The sequence below is a fragment of the Danio rerio genome, chromosome 7, assembly GCF_049306965.1.
Source record: "Danio rerio strain Tuebingen ecotype United States chromosome 7, GRCz12tu, whole genome shotgun sequence".
Taxonomy (NCBI): domain Eukaryota; kingdom Metazoa; phylum Chordata; class Actinopteri; order Cypriniformes; family Danionidae; genus Danio; species Danio rerio.
Genome location: NC_133182.1, coordinates 53,233,065 through 53,249,615, shown reverse-complemented (window position 1 = coordinate 53,249,615; position 16,551 = coordinate 53,233,065). Strand labels below are relative to the sequence as shown.

Sequence of the window (16,551 nt, the reverse complement as noted above, 5' to 3'; positions counted from 1 at the left end):
AGATGATAAACTGAAACTCTGTCAGTTCAGTTTTCAGAGTTGAGGCTCAGTTTAGTTTAGTTCAGTGTGGTTTAATTTTCACTGCTGAAAGTCCAAACACTGAAAAGCAAATCCCAAGTCCCAAATCAAGCAAACCAGTGGCAAGGAACAAACTTCACCAATTGATGAAAATGAATCAAGAAAGGGATTTTATCTCAGGACATTTGGTCTCACATAACTGGATTAACCAACACAGGGAACACAGAGCGTTAGTGTGGGTTTTCTCCGTGTGCTCCGGCTTCCCCTACATTCCAAAGAAATGTGCTATAAGTCAAATGAGAGTGAGTGGGTATTTGAGTAATTGGTGGTTCATTCCGCTGTGGTGACCCCTGATAAACCAGATACTATGCTAAAGGATAGTGAATGAGTTCTCTTTCAAAACTGTCTCACACATCTGCAGCTTGAGGTGCAGCTCACTTTATTATGGGGGACAAGAGCCTGGTAATTTATTGGAAAAACATTCCAACATTCATTTTCTTTTTGGCTTAGTCCCTTTATTAATCTGGGGTGGCCACAGTGGAATGAACCACCAACTTATCTAGTATATGTTTTATGCAGCAGATGCCCTTTTAGCTGCAACCCATCACTGAGAAACACCCATACACTCTCATTCACACACATACACTACGGCCAATTTAGCTCACCCAATTCACCCATACCGCATGTCTTTGGACTGTGAGCCAACATGGGGAGAACATGCAAACTCCACACAGAAATGCCAACTTTTCCAGCCAGGACTAGAACCAGCAACCTTCCTGCTGTAAGGCGACAGCGCTACCCACTGCCATTTATTTTCTTGAGTTAATAGGATGCTTTAAAGCTTTATTTGTAAAAAAAAAAAAAAAAAAAAAAAAATATATATATATATATATATATATATATATATATATATATATATATATATATATATATATATATATATATATATATATATATATATATATATATATATATAGGTTATAAACACATACAGTTGAAGTCAGAATTATTAGCCCCCCTTTGATTTTTTCTTTTCTTTTTTAAATATTTCCCAAATGATGTTTAATAGAGCAAGGAAATTTTCACAGTATGCCAGATAATAATTTTTCCTCTGGAGAACGTCTTATTTGTTTCATTAAGGCTAGAATAAAAACAGTTATAATTTTTTTAAAACACTATTTTAAAGTCAAAATTATTAGCCCTTTTAAGCAAAAACTTTTTTCGATAGTCTACACAGAACTTACCATCATTATACAAGAACTTGCCTAATTACCCTAACCTGCCTATTTAACCTAATTTTGTTTACTGTCATCATAGCAAAGATAAAATAAATCAGTTATAAGAAATGACTTATTAATCTATTATGTTTAGAAATGTGTTGAAATGCGTCGTTCTCTTATATATTTTTTATGAAAAATTATTTAGATTTGTTTATGACTATAACCAGAATTTAATCTGAATCTAAATGTCACTTTTGACAGTTTTGACACTATTTAATGGAATCTTGCTAAATTATCAATTATAAAAAAAATAAATAATAAAAAGACTCCCCCTTCTAGAGGTAATGTACATCTTTGCAATTGTTTTTACACCAAGTTTTAGGCAGTGTTTTCCATGATCTTGGATCAATGGTCAATGGTGATCTTGGTGATCTTACCACAGTTGAAAGGTCAACTTTTTCTATCTGGTATTCACATAATTTTCAAATGTGTCTCTTGTGAGATATTTGAGACATTTAAATGCATCATCTGTGTTCAGATGAACAAACCCAATTTACAGGACTTATGAGCATGTGTACAATAAGTATATTGTCAGCAGCTAAGAATTGTATCATGATTTATGTATTTTCTTTAATTTTTTGTGATTATGAACACCTTATTTCTATCCCAAAATTAATAAATGTTCATTCAGTACGCAGTGAACAGTTTTTTTGTGCACAACACAGGCTCAGTGGAAATATGTGCTACCATTTTAACACATATTTGACTGCAATTTCTAGATTAAAACGAAAGCTATGATGCTGTGTGACACAAACAACTCTTTTTTCCTTTTCACACTAATGATACTTAGAGGCACATTATTGAAAAATAAAGGATTTTTTTGTGCAGCTCTTTGCACAACACCAAATAAATACCACAAATCTACCTAGGGATTCTATGATGTTTACTACTTTGTTAACAAATATTGCTTTCCATGTGTTTGGCGTGGTCAGAAGTTCACATTGTACAATGTTTTACAATGCAGAGCTATTCCACAAAGTAGATGAAAGCAATGTAAAATCAAGGGAAAACTATGTGTTCACACTTTTCTATCAGATTTGCTTTTGAAAATACTACACTTCCTGACAAAAGTCTTGTCGTAGATCCCAGTTGTAAGAGCAACAAATAATAACTTGACTTCTAGTTGAGTAAAGGGGCAAATGCTAGATTTTCCCATTGAATCGTCTGTTGAAATGCATCCCAGTCATCACAAATACTGCAGAAGACCTACTGGAACCCACATAGGCCCAAGATTCTCACATATATCAGTCAAGTTTGGTGAAGGAGAAATCCTGATTCGTAGTTACAGTCAGTATGGGGGTGTGTGAGAGATCTGCAGAGTGAATGTCAACATCAACAGCTTGAGGTGTCAAGACATTTGTGCTGTCCATAACATTACAAACCACAGGAGAGGGCAAATTCTTCAGCAGGATAGCGCTCCTTCTCAAACTTCAGCCTCCACATCAAAGTTCCTGAAAGCTCCAGGATTGGTCAGCACAGTCGCCAGACTTGAACATTATTGAGCATGTCTGAGGTAAGATGAAGGAGGAGGCACTGAAGATGAATTCAAAGAGTCTTGATGAACTCTGGGAGTCCTGCAAGAACGCTTTCTTTGCCATTCCAGATGACTTTATTAATAAGTTATTTGAGTCATTGCAGAGATGTACAGATGCAGTCCTCCAAGCTCATAGGAGTCATACACAATATTCATTCTTTTTCCACTGCACCATGACTTTATATTCTATACTGGACATTATTTCTGTTTAGTGACGAGACTTTTATCCAAGCCAAGTCAGACCTTTAATTAAAAATCAAGGCACGATCATATTTTATTTTGGTAAAATAAGCTGATACCAGAAGCTCTGATACCAAAAGATCAACTAGAAGTCAAGTTAATATTTGTTGTTCCTAAAACTTGCATAGGCAACAAGACTTCTGACAAAAATGTAGGCTGAAGCATGTATTTCCAATTGGCCTGAGCTGTTTGTGGCATGTCAACACACTCAACCACATGAGCGTCTGTTCTTCAACAGCATTCTGACCAATTGAGTTGTCAACTACCTTAAAAGTGGGCAAACAAATCCTTTAAAACACTATCTTGTGAGCTAGTGTTGATTAACGAATCTGTATTTAATGTAGTTCAAACTGATCTCAGAGCAGCCTGATTCCCGAGTCAGTTGGATTTGTTTCTCCATGTTCTTGACGTTCTGCCAAACTCCTGCCACCTGTAGCCGCAGTCTGCTTCTTGATTTCCAGCACGTGCGTCAGCTCCAGGTTAATTCTGTGGGACAGGACGGCTGAATGAAGCACTAGAGGCGTGGATGTTTATAGGCAAGAGGGAGGAATATATTTAGAGACCACTCAATCCCCATATCCATCCAGCTTATCAGAGGACCAGACTAACCCGACCCTCCAGCAGACCTTTAAGCCTCGAGGCAGGGATAGGAGAAAAGGGATTGAGAAGGGGGAGGGAAGACGGGAGTGTTTTGCTTTTGTGTTACTTAGCCAGTCAAAACAGATCAGTCGTAACCTCAGCGCAGAGCGTTAAAGATGCTATTTTAAAGTGTGTGCTTTACTTATGCATCACGTCTTCATACCTCCCCATCTATATAAATGAGTGGGATGGGTGAAGTTCAATTACAGTTAAGCTGCTTTAGTAGAATATGTTAAATAAAGCTTTCTGTGAGGCGACACATGTGAGATCCAGCAGATCTTTTTAAGGTGCTAATACGTCTGTGTTTTAATTAGTTCAGAAAATGTTGACCGTCTAAGAGGCTTAACAACAGATGCACAAAAGGGACGATCTTGTTGTAAAGTTCAGTAGTTTTGTGGTTCGGTTCATTTATTGAAAGGAAATGTAATATTTCTGTTATACTGTAGGTATATAGATTATAGTAGGTATATACTGTAGTAGTTATATACCTACATTTTTAACACTGGAACTACCAGATTTTTGTAACTACTAGAATGGCCATAGCGGTCATTCTGACAGTTTATATAAGACTGTACCGAATTAAGTCATATTAAAGTTAAGCTTTGAATGTCTGCCATCATTTTTTAATTTAATTTTTTCTGCCATCTTTTTTTTAATTTAACATACCTTTTTTTTAAATAAAGTTAGTTATTCCATATACAAGGGTGCTATACAGTTGAAGTCAGAATTATCAGCCGTCCTGTTTATTTTGCCACAATTTCTGTTTAACAGAATTGTTTTCAACACATTTCTACACATATTACTTTTAATAACTCATTTCTAATAACTGATTTATTTAATCTTTGCCATGATGGCAGTTAATAATATTTGGCTAGATATTTTTCTAGAGACTGGTATTCAGTTTAAAGTGACATTTAAAGGCTTAACTAGGTTAATTAGGTGAGCTAGGGTAATTAGACAAATCATTGTATAACAATAAATTATTCTGTAGACTATCAAAAATAATTGAAATATATTTTTTAAAATTATAAAAAATTGCTTTTATTCTCGCCAAAATAAAACAAATAGGACTTTCTCCAGAGAACAAAATATCATTGGAAATACTGTAAAAAATTCCTTGCTCTGACAACATAATTTGGGCAATATTTTAAAAAGAAGGAGCAAAAATCAGATGATTAATAATTCCGACTTCAATCGTATATGAATAATAAAAATGAATGTTCAAGAAAAGCAAAAATCTTACTTGATTATTTTGTATTTTATTTTTAACCCTATACAATGGGTGAAACTAGTGTTGTACACATCACCATTTGTCTTAGAAAACATATTTCTAAAAGTGCTGTTGACTTGACTTTTTCACCAGATGTGGATAACAACTGAAGAAATCCATATATGCAAAGAAAACAAATCTAATTAGTTCACAAATGAAGTCATGTGCTATAAAAATGAAATGATGCAAGGAAAAAGTATTGAACACATGAAGAAAGGGAAGTGTAGAAAGGCAGTGAAAGCCCACACAGCAGCTGAAATCTCTCAGTAGCTATTTAGTAACCCTCTACCCTTCATCAGTGTAAATTAATTGTCACAATCAACTGTCACAATCACCAGTGATCTAAACACCATAGATCGCTGAAAACATTCACACAAACTACAAATCTGCCGGTTAATGGACTAAAGATCCCAGTCATGCAACACACACACTCACCTGCTCCAAGTCACCATTGATTAGACACTCACAAAGACTGTTTAGACCAGGGGTGTCCAAACTTGGTCCTGGAGGGCCAGTGTCCGGGAAAGTTTAGCTCCAACCCTAATTTAGCTCCAACCCTAATCAAACACACCTGAACCTGCTAATCAAGCTCTTACTAGATATACTAAAAACTTCCTGGCAGGTGTGTTAAAGCAGGTTGGAACTAAGAAGGACACCGGCCCTCCAGAAACGGGTGTTGACACCCCTAGTTTAGACTGTTGGTCACTAATAAGAAGATGACAAATGTTTACAGTATGTTGACCGAAATGGCCTTAAACACCCAGCAGACACAAGACGTCAACATGACATCAGATTGACGTTGTACCCTAACGTCATGTGGACATTGCATTTTGTTTGGAAATGAAAATCAGGTTGGCTTTAGAATTTCACCTGACATCAAAACCTGAATCTAACCTAATATGAACATCTTAAAACGTGTGCCTGCTGGGCAATTATTCGATGCACTACAGAAAGTTACGTTTACACACACATGCACAAAACAAATCTTTCTACAGCTTGTAACTCACTACTCACTCTTAAGTTCTCTAGAACGGGCTACTTTTTACTCATACTTTGAGTAATATTTACAACAGATACTTTTACTCTACTTGCACTACATTTCTAGGCAAGTAATGGTACTTTAGATTTTTTCAGTACTCTTTCCAACACTGCAAATAACTCATTTTTATTTAATTTTTTTATTTATTTATTTATTTTATGTTTGTATTGTTTGGGTTTTTACCAAAATCTGTGTCATTCCATATCAACAGCTCCTTTAGAAATATTATTTCTAGAAAAAAAAACATGAAATGTTCAATACTTATTTAGACCAATTCTTCCAAATGCTTATTCTTTGATTTCACTTAAAAATGCTGAAGCCTCAAGGCAAAAAAATAATAATAATAATTAAAAATATATACAGATATACAGTGTCATTTTAAGTACTAAACCAATTAACTAACTTTTCTCAGTGAAATTTGATTGACAAATGTTTAAATATGTTAACGTGTATAATCAAATTAAACATAACAGGCTGGAAAAAGTAAGAGATTTCCAAAACAGAAATCTGCTACATAAAGCCACATACAGATTTATTTCAACAGTAATAAAAAATAAGTTAAAATAAACTTAAAAAATAAGTTTTGTTGTCAGTTCTGGTGTCTGGTGTCAGTTCTACTGAACTTAATATTTCTGGAATGGTGCAGGATGAGGGACAAATAAATGCATAAGAAAACAGGCTTGTTTAGGCAGCCTTGTCAGTAGTCTGTCACTCATGAAATACAAGAGATATATTCTTTGTCAGGTCTTCAAGTTCTCTTTGAGATTATTTCAAACCACAAACCACAAAGTTGTAAATTTCTTCCAGATGTCAACTTACATAACTGTATCTTTGTGACGTCCTTGTTAAACCATCACTACTGAATGTCTTCCTTTGGGGAAGAGCGATAGTAAAATGGAAACTTATGAAAAGATTTTCCTTTGAGAGCTTGTGACTTTGTTTGCCAAAACAGTTGGGTGTGTTGCAGTTCCTGTAAACCCCTCATAGGCCTTTAAAGATTCGACAGAGATCATCTTCAAAAAATTAATAACAATAAAACCAGAATGTTTGCTCTAAGTGCCACTGAGGGGGGATTTCTGGCTCAGTGCTGGAGAAAACAATACCAATTTAAAAAAAAAATGTTCAACAGATACTGACATTGGTCAGTTGCATACAGCACGAGACAGTTCTAGCTAGTTTTTGTGCATTAAATTAATTTTACTGAACAAGGACTGGATCTATTTATCATTCGAGTTGAGATAAATTAAAAAAAAATCAATTTAAAGTCCAATGTTTTTGTGCCGGTGTTTGAGCTTACCAGCTGCTCTACTGACATCTTTTGTACATGTCAAGTTCAGAACGCTTGATTTTAGCCTTAATTTTGACTCACCAACAGTCTTTGAGAAATTGCCTGAACAACTGTCACAGGCAAATCAGTGCATGTTTGCATGAGTAACAATTACACAGTATGAACTATCAAACACGCGTTCTGAGAGAATCGCTGATGAGTCAAAATCATGTCGTGTGAAATTCTGATTCTGATTGAAAATAACATCAGCGATTGCCTACAGCCAAAAGGAGAGCAGCATCCACTAGTGTGGTAGACCTTGCGTTGTTGCCATGTCACTTCTTGCATGTGTTTGGTTGTGAGATGTAGTTTGTGGACCAAGACAAAGTTGTGTGATTCTTCCTATTGTCAAGTCATGCAGTGTGAAATCCCTGTCACCAATCCATTCTACAGTGTAAACACAGTAGTAATGGATCGCTACCACTGATAGACATGCAGTGTGAGAACATCTGTGATGCAACTACTTTGAAAGATATGCAGTCTGAACTCAGCATTAGGTGCAGGTGTAATTTTTTTAGATTATATTTAGCTTTGTAAAATTATCTTATGCTGTGTTCACACCAGATGCGAAAAGCGCAGATAAATCATGATATTCGCACGTAAACAGCCGCGTCAACATTTAAGTTTACTCGCTTCATTCGTGCGTCAAACCTGCTTCATTTGCGCGTCAAATACTCTTCATTTGCACGTCAAATTCACTTCAGAATAGATGCGGATTCGTGTGATGGGCAGGGCTTCTGTCTGTCTTGTGACTATAGCTTTGTTGCTAAATGGCTAACATGGATTTTATTTTGAAAATAACAGTGTTTATGTTCTTTATAAAGGCTGAAAAACAGCGTTGATACGTTAAGGGCTGTGTCTGAGTACACTAGATCCTTTCAGAGGTGCATCCAGCTCTGTGAGCTCATAAACTTCTCTAGTATCTTAACCTGGATGATGGAGGCTTGAAAGGTGCTTCTGACTGAGTCAAGCCCAGTGTGATGAACTGTTGTCAGTGTCGGCTGGAGGATTTCCCCAGAGACACCAACAACAGGTGCTACGTCACAATCATGCCCCCACAAGAGTAAGCTCCTGATTGGTTAATGTGGCGCGAATGTCGGATTAAGTTCAGATTTTTTAACTCGAGCGATTCGCTTTAAGTAGGATCAAAAGATGTGCAACTCATTGACTCCATGTAATGAATTAAAAATTGGAATCTGCCTTTTTCATGTTCCTTCTGATGTGCTGATATCTAAAAAAATAATCTAATATTGGCTGATATGTATCGGCAGCTGAAATATTGGTGTATCCAAAAAAAGAAGTTTGCCTTTAAGAAGATTTGTATTAATCTTGAAATTCACAGGCACAAAATAAGTTGTGTAAAATGTGTAATAAATTGATTTCCCAGAGATGGGTATGCTGGAAGGGCATCTGCTGTGTAAAAACGTGCTGGATAAGTTGGTGGTTCATTCCAATGTGGGGACTCTGGATTTACTGACTAAGCCAAGAAAATGAATGAATGTGTAATAAATTGAACACTTAAATGCTTATTATTTTCCTTTGTGATCTTCTATATATATCTTATAAAATGTAGTTATTTTCTTAAAGTCTAAAAACTGAAGCAAAATAACCCAGAATTGCAAAGCAGTAACTAAATGACAATGCTTTTCCTGCACTCTCTTGAATTAAATTAAAGTATATTGCAACACATACAAGATAAAAGAAATTGCAACATATTTCCTATTGGGAAATGGCTAAATGTGCCTTCTCTTTTAATAAAAACGACTTACAATGTAAGCAGGTGCAAAACTAATGTTGTAGAAGCTCAATAAAGTGTGCTTAAGTGACACCACAGACTCTGAAGATGAAAATAGCCTGCTTGTGGGCTGATGATGAGTTTGAGGTTATTGTAATGACACTTTGCAGAGTCATTGTTCACCAAAACACAACAGAGTTTGACACGTTTACCATCCACTCCCTTCCTGAACTGTAGTAGCTGCATCGCTTCAAAACGTTTGACATCTTAATTTGGTTAATACATGTGTTAATGGATCTAGAAATAAATAAATACATAAATACACTTCATTTTGATGGTCCGTTTGTTGAATTTAAGTTCAGTAACACTGCATCTACATGCCAACTAATTCTCACTAGATTATAAGTAGACTGTTAGGTTGAGGTTAGTGTAAGTTGACATGCTCTTGCAAGGTTTCTTATAGTCAGTTAAATGTCTGTTGAAGGAGCATATCAACAGATATTAAGCAAACAGTCTACTAATACTCAAATAGACCATCAAAATAAAGTGTAGCCAAAATAAACTAGTAAACTGGATAGTTCATGAAAATAATCTAAATGTCAAAATATGTATTGATATAAATGATCTGTAGTCCAACTGTTAAGTCCCTCTATTTATATTCTTCCACAGAGTCTGCACCCAAAGCATTCAGCATCCCTCTCTCCCAGGTAATCGCAAATGATCTGGCATACAAGCAGCGGCAGGATGCCCTGAAAGAGAGCCGACGGGACTGTCTGGACCTGGAGGCCAGTGTTCTTCACTTCCGGGCAGAGAAATGGCAGCAGAATGGAAATCGTCCGCTGGGGAAAACAGTATTATCACCTGGTGCTGCTTCATCACCGGTGCTGGAGCTCCACAGCAAACCTCCTTCATCTGCGTTCATGGACAACACCTCACGCACACACCGACGGGTGAGGCAAACAGTGTTATTTGTAAAGTGGACATATTATAAAAAATAAAACTTTGTCTGTTTAATTGGATCCTAAAAACATGTTTTTTTCCCAATTTCTGTTTAACAGAATTAATTAGGTAAACTAGGCAGGTTAGGGTAATTAGGCAAGTTATTGTATAACGATGGTTTGTTTTGTAGATTATCGAGAAAAAAAATATAGCTTGAAGGGGCTAATATTTTGTCCCTAAAATGGTGTTTAGAAAATTTAAAACTGCTTTTATTTTAGCCGAAATAAAACAAATAAGACTTTTTCCAGAAGAAAAAATATTATCAGACATACTGTGAAAATGTCCTTGCTCCATTAAACATTATTTGGGAAATATTTAAAAAAAGAAGAAAAAAAATCAAAGGGGGCTAATAATTCTGACTTCATCTGTATATATAATAACTATAAATAATATACCCTGTAAAAAATATCTGTTAATTAATAGTTTCCATATTTTGTGTTTTCTGCTACTTTACAGTTGTAAATTGCATTATAGGATGTTGATGTCTGCTCTGTCTAATTTTTATTGTTATAGTTTAACAAAGCAACTTCTATCAATATTTTAGTAGTCTAAAATAATATAACGTAAAATAAATCATTTATAGAGAAATAGGTTTTGAACATAATGGATAAATATGTTTTTTGTAGCGTAATATAAAACACCTACCCAGACAATAGCAACTGAGCACCCGGAGGAAACCCATGCCAACATGGTGAGAACATGCAAACTCCACACAGAAATGCCAACTGGCCCAGCCGGGGCTTGAACCAGCGACCTTCTTGCTGTGAGGCGATCGTGTTACCCACTATGCCATCTAGACGCCCCCCAGACAATATATCATTTTCCAACTTTTCAAGATTAAAAGTTGTTGGAAGAAAGATTCCCAGAATGCGATTCAAAAGCCTAAATAAACGGGGGGAAATAATAAATTAAAAAATGAATTACAGAATACAGAAAACTGCAAATTTTTGTATATTTTTACAGTGTATATGTAATATAATACTGGTCTTTATAACGCTCTGGATTTCTTGAAAACAATCAGGGGTGGTCTCCATCGCAATCAAACTCCATGCATAAATGGGTCTGTTATTTTAAGATATAACGATGGAAATCACGACACAAAATTATAACTGTCATGAATGTCATAGTTCACAGACAACCACAGATCTCCACTCAGATAGATGGATGGATGGATGGATGGATGGATGGATGGATGGAAGGATGGATGGATGGATGAATGGATGGATGGATTGATAGTGTTGAGGTCTTTTCTTTCTTCAAAGACAAGCCAAGTCTGATGGTTTTGATTCCAGTTCTTTATTGTCAAGAACAAAGGAGATTATTCAGGAGACCCCTAGCAGCATCTCTGCCTAAAAAATCTGCCTCTCTGATGCCCCAGCCTGCTTATATCCTCTTTTGCAGCTGTTTTTCTTTTTCATTGGTTCATATTTGTCACACAGGATCAGAGATTGTTTCAACCCCCAAAATGGAACCTTCTACAATTTATGTCTTGTCCATACATATTGGACTGTTTCAATAGGTGTTTCCCCTTTTTTCATGCATTCCTTGTGACATCTTTGTTGTTTATTCAAGCCATCTCCTCTCTCTAACTCTACATAACTCCTTGGTTATTTTAATGGTTTATAATGGTATATTCTAATGGCATACAAAAAGTTTATACACATACAGTTTGGTTAAATAGGTTAACTTCATATTTGAAGAGTAAAAAATCCACTTCAATAGATAGATAATATTCTGTTCATTTATCTTTAAAATAAAACACATCATAGGATAGCTAATAAATCATTAGCAATAAGCATTATGGCCATTCAAAGAGTGCTTAAAGCTTTGAAAAAAGGAAAGTCAGGATACCAAGGTTACACAGGTTTGTTTCAGTAAAGTTATTCCATTACAAAATTATACAATGATCAAAATGACTACCTTGTTAATCTGCATGTTTACAATCACAAGTCAGTACCAACACTTTGTGCTTTACTTCACATCCAGAACAAGTATGTCACTTCAAATATCCAAATGTTCTTTCTAAATGTTCTTGTTGACAAGATGTGCTAATGTGGCTTAAGTGACCATTATCTCTAATGTAGACCAAGTGTCTGTACTTTGCACCTCGCTTAAACTAATCTAAGATGATTTAGCCAATATATCTTTTAATCTGGATAACTGATCTCTGGTTAATTTGGTTTTTCAGTTAAGTTTGTGAATCACATTACCATATATGGATAAATGAACTGATCTGAGATCACTCCGTGAACTTGTGATTGTTGTATAGGACAGCTCTATCATCCTCGCTATCATGATCAGGAATGCTGCAAGACTGGCTGACAGCAAGACAACAGCGGCCTCTAATTAGTATTCAGTTATCAGCCATGTGAGCAAACGACAACACTTGTAGTAAATGAAATAGTTTGTTAAATATTTCGCAAGAACTTTCCAAATTTGTACTACTTGTACAAGCTTCACACTTTCATGTGTCTAGAGTACATTTTTAGCCATTTATTTAGTTTTACTCTTAGTGACCATATTTAAGTTTCTTGATGTCATTGTGTAAGCCATAACTGGCTATTTAAACTGTTTTTAAAAAGAATAAAATGCTATTTGAAAAGCAACTATATCTCTTGCAATGCATCAAATTACCCACTTACCAGCTGTAAATGCTGCATGTGCATGACTCCTGTAAATTCTATATTATATCATATATATGTATTTAAAAGGTCCATATTGATCATTTAGTAGTATATACACTCACCGGTCACTTTATTAGGTACACCTGTCCAACTGCTTGTTAATGGAAATTTCTAATCAGCCAAGCACATGGCGGCAACTCACTGAATTTAGGCATGTAGACATGGTCAAGGCGATCTGCTGCAGTTCAAAGCGAGCATTAGAATGAGGAAGAAAGGGGATTTAAGTGACCTTGAACGCGGCATGGTTGTTGGTAGTATTTCAAATACTAAAAAAAGAGAAAATATCCAGTGAGCGGCAGTTCTGTGGGCGGAAATGCCTTGTTGATGCCAGAGGTCAGAGGAGAATGGCTAGACTGGTTCCAGCTGATAGAAAGGCAACAGTAACTCTAATAACCACTCGATAACCGAGGTCTGCAGATAAGTATCCAACATTGAGGCGGATGGACATGACAATGAGTTCAAATGGCCTCCACAATCACCAGAACTCAATCCAATAGAGCAGCTTTGGGATGTGGTGGAACAAGAGATTCACATCATGGATGTGCAGCTGACAAATCTGCAGCAACTGCATGACGCTATCATGTTAATATGGAGCAAAATCTCTGAGGAATATTTCCAGTACCTTGTTAAATCTATGCCATGAAGGATTAAGGCAGTTCTGAAGGCATAAGTGGGTCCAACCCAGTACTAGTAAGGTGTACCTAATAAAGTGGCTGGTGAGTGTATTAGTGCTTAAGTGAAGTTTATTCATAAACTAATTTCGAGAGGATCACGTGCTTATGATTTATCAAGGCTGGTCCCATATTTGCTTATCACTGTCTTCCAATCATATGAGTCCTAATCTACTAAATAGCCACAGTTTTTAGTTCATTTCATCTCCCAGTGGTTAGCACTGTGAGCCCCACAGCAAGAACACTGCCGGCCCTGGTCCCATAGGGCTGGTGGGTGTTTCTGTGAGGAGTTTGTTTGTTCTCCCCGTGTCCGCGTGGGTTTTTCCCGGGTTCTCCGGTTTCCTCCCACCATCCAAAGACATTCAACATACATAACAATCAAGCTTTGTCTAACCCCTTTTGTTCCCTTAGCTATCGCAGCCGGGGAGGTTCTGAGATCCACCGAGCTCAGGCTCCCCTCTCGCTCTGCCAACGGGAGAAAGCCCCGGGCTCGAGGATCCCTTGAGCTCGGGGCTCTCTCTCCCGGGACAGCATGCCAAACAAGCTTTTATAAATCATCAGCTAAGTGTGAACTCTTGAAAATGTACATTTTACAAAACTCTTCTCTTTGGATGCCTTGAAAAGATACTATGCCATGACATTTTTTGCACCTTATATTTCAGAGTGTAGATTATATAACAGTTTTAAATTACTTAAAAACTGTTTAAAAATTCTGATTAAAAAAGTTTACAATATTGTTATTTTACCAAATTTAATACAGCAAAAAATGTCAGCAGTACTTTAAGTAAAACGTTTTGCCTGTAATGGCAACCTAATCCTGTTTGTATGAAATGAGCCTGATCTCTAGCAGATTTGAGCTTACAGACCTGCTGCTATGACAACAACTGCTGGATGAGTTTTGAAGAATAAAACTATCCTGGATTGTGTCAAACCATCAATAATAAAATCCAGCTAACTGACTAATCCACGATGGACGAACATGTTATCCACTATTAATCTTTTCTGACATTCTGGCTGTGCAGGATTTGATTGTTTTATTGTTTCTGTCAGAATGTTGTGTAAAGGCTCCAGCTCTGCCCTGTTCCGGAAAGCAGCAGCTTATTTGCATTTAAAGCAACACACACATTTTTTTTTATCCTCAAATAAGGGCAAATTTGACAAGCTATAATAAATGATCTGTGGAGTTTTTGATCTGAGACATCACAGAAAGATTCTGGGGAAACCAAAAATTCATTCTACATCTTATGAAAAGGGGCATAAAGAGTCATCTTTAAATGATACCAACAACTGAATCAAAACCATACATATAGCTAAATACGATCTATAAATACGATTTGGGTAGTTTCTGTCGTTGAAATTTCTATCATCAGTTACTCATCCTTTACTTTTTCAAACCTGTTTGAGTTTCTTTCAGTTTTTGACACAGAAGAAAATATTTTGAAGAACGCTGAGACACTGACTTCCATAGTGTTTGCTCTTTTACTATGAAAGGCAATCGTTGCAGGTTTTCAGCTTTCTTCAAAATATCTTCTTTTGTGTTTAAAAGAAGAAAACTCATTCCAAAAACCACTTGAGGGTGAGTAAATAAATTAAATTTGCGTGAACTATCACTTTATTGTGATTGTGATTATTTAATTAAGAGTACAGAGATCATGTTGAACTTCTAACCCTAAAAACATCTGCAACTCCTTACACATAACATCAATGAAGGCTCATCTCTAGAGCTGACAGCTATACATGATAACGCAGTTATATCTGCTGTTACCTTAAGATATTATTGCTGACGTCTCATACATGGGCAATATGATGAGAGGACACTATCTTTTAGCACACATAATTCAGAGCCAGTAAAAACTGTTTGCTATCACTAACCTGCCATCGTTTCATTCAAATTCCCCATGGGCAAGTGCTGATATGGTACATCTCACAGATAAAATCCTGGCAGAGGCTTCTCAGCTAATGTGAGCATCTCATAAAAAAATGCAAAAAATAGATTTTCTCATCTGTACTGTCAAGAAAACACACATGCACACAGACACAGACTTGTTCCTATGTCATGCAGCGGACTCTTATAAACGTAATGATGTTTCTACACAAACCAGAAATTGTTCCCGTTTACCCATAAACCCAACACTTATAGGAAACAATCAGTATTTTAACCTTTTCTAAATACTTCATTCAGTGTGATTTATATGTAACCTCAATTTTGATTCCCACGGTGACACAAGTCCCAAGGTTTAAGTCCATGCTGGGATATAAAAACACATTTCACACACACATGCATACATAACACATAAATCATGAGTCACTTGTTTCTTGGTATTTTAGGATATTTTAAAATATACTGATGTTTTTCAAAATGTTTGTTGTTAAAATGGTATCTTATAATAATTTTTAAAGAGTTGTCATTAAATCAAAAAATACATTTGATTTAAATACAATTGTAATACAATAAATAATCAATTAATTTATATTTTATGCATCCTGATTATTTGAAGCTTGGCAAATTTTTAGCTAAAACATCAACAAACCTGCTGTGTTCATTAAAAATTATGTCTAAGTTGGCAAACAAATAAATACACACCAAAAATAATAGATAAATGAAAAACAGAACTCCCACACATTGAACTGAACCAGGATGAAAACGTATTTGCCTACATTGTAAGAAAAAAAAAAAACACAAAAAAAAAATCAAATTCTGAAAAAGTTCAACCACATTATTCGTATAGTTTTTAATACTGCCTACACGCGTACATGTTCAAGTTTACATGGTAACAAGTCAGGTTTGAGGAGTAAATGAAATGAAGCTGGACCAGATTTTTTTTTGCTAGTGTACATAGTAATTCAAATATTTCAAATACTTGGGGCTATCAGTATATCTGTAAGGTCATTTTAAGTTAACCCAATGTTTACTACTTTAAATAGTATTGAAATAATACAATTACAACTATAATACAAGCACACTGGTTTTAGCATAAACTTTACTTAAGGGCACTTTTGATGAAAATCATCTTTTGTAAGCTGTTTGGACAGAACTGTATGAAGGTATAGTGTGTCCACAGTCATATTGGGGTGATATAAACACAACAAGTCTCTTTTTTAAAAATTTCCTGAC

At 35.7% G+C, this 16,551-nt stretch overlaps 1 protein-coding gene across 13 annotated transcripts in view; it reads left to right on the top strand.

The window, feature by feature from the left end:
• The window catches only part of arhgap36 (Rho GTPase activating protein 36), a 99,097-nt gene that overhangs the window by 56,179 nt on the left and 26,367 nt on the right, over window positions 1–16,551 (top strand). For all 13 annotated transcript variants that reach the window (XM_009303441.5, XM_068222327.2, XM_073906689.1 and 10 more), the window contains one exon: window positions 9,752–10,032. In XM_009303441.5, the coding sequence (XP_009301716.1) occupies window positions 9,752–10,032 (281 nt within the window). The remainder of the gene's footprint in view (window positions 1–9,751; window positions 10,033–16,551) is intronic.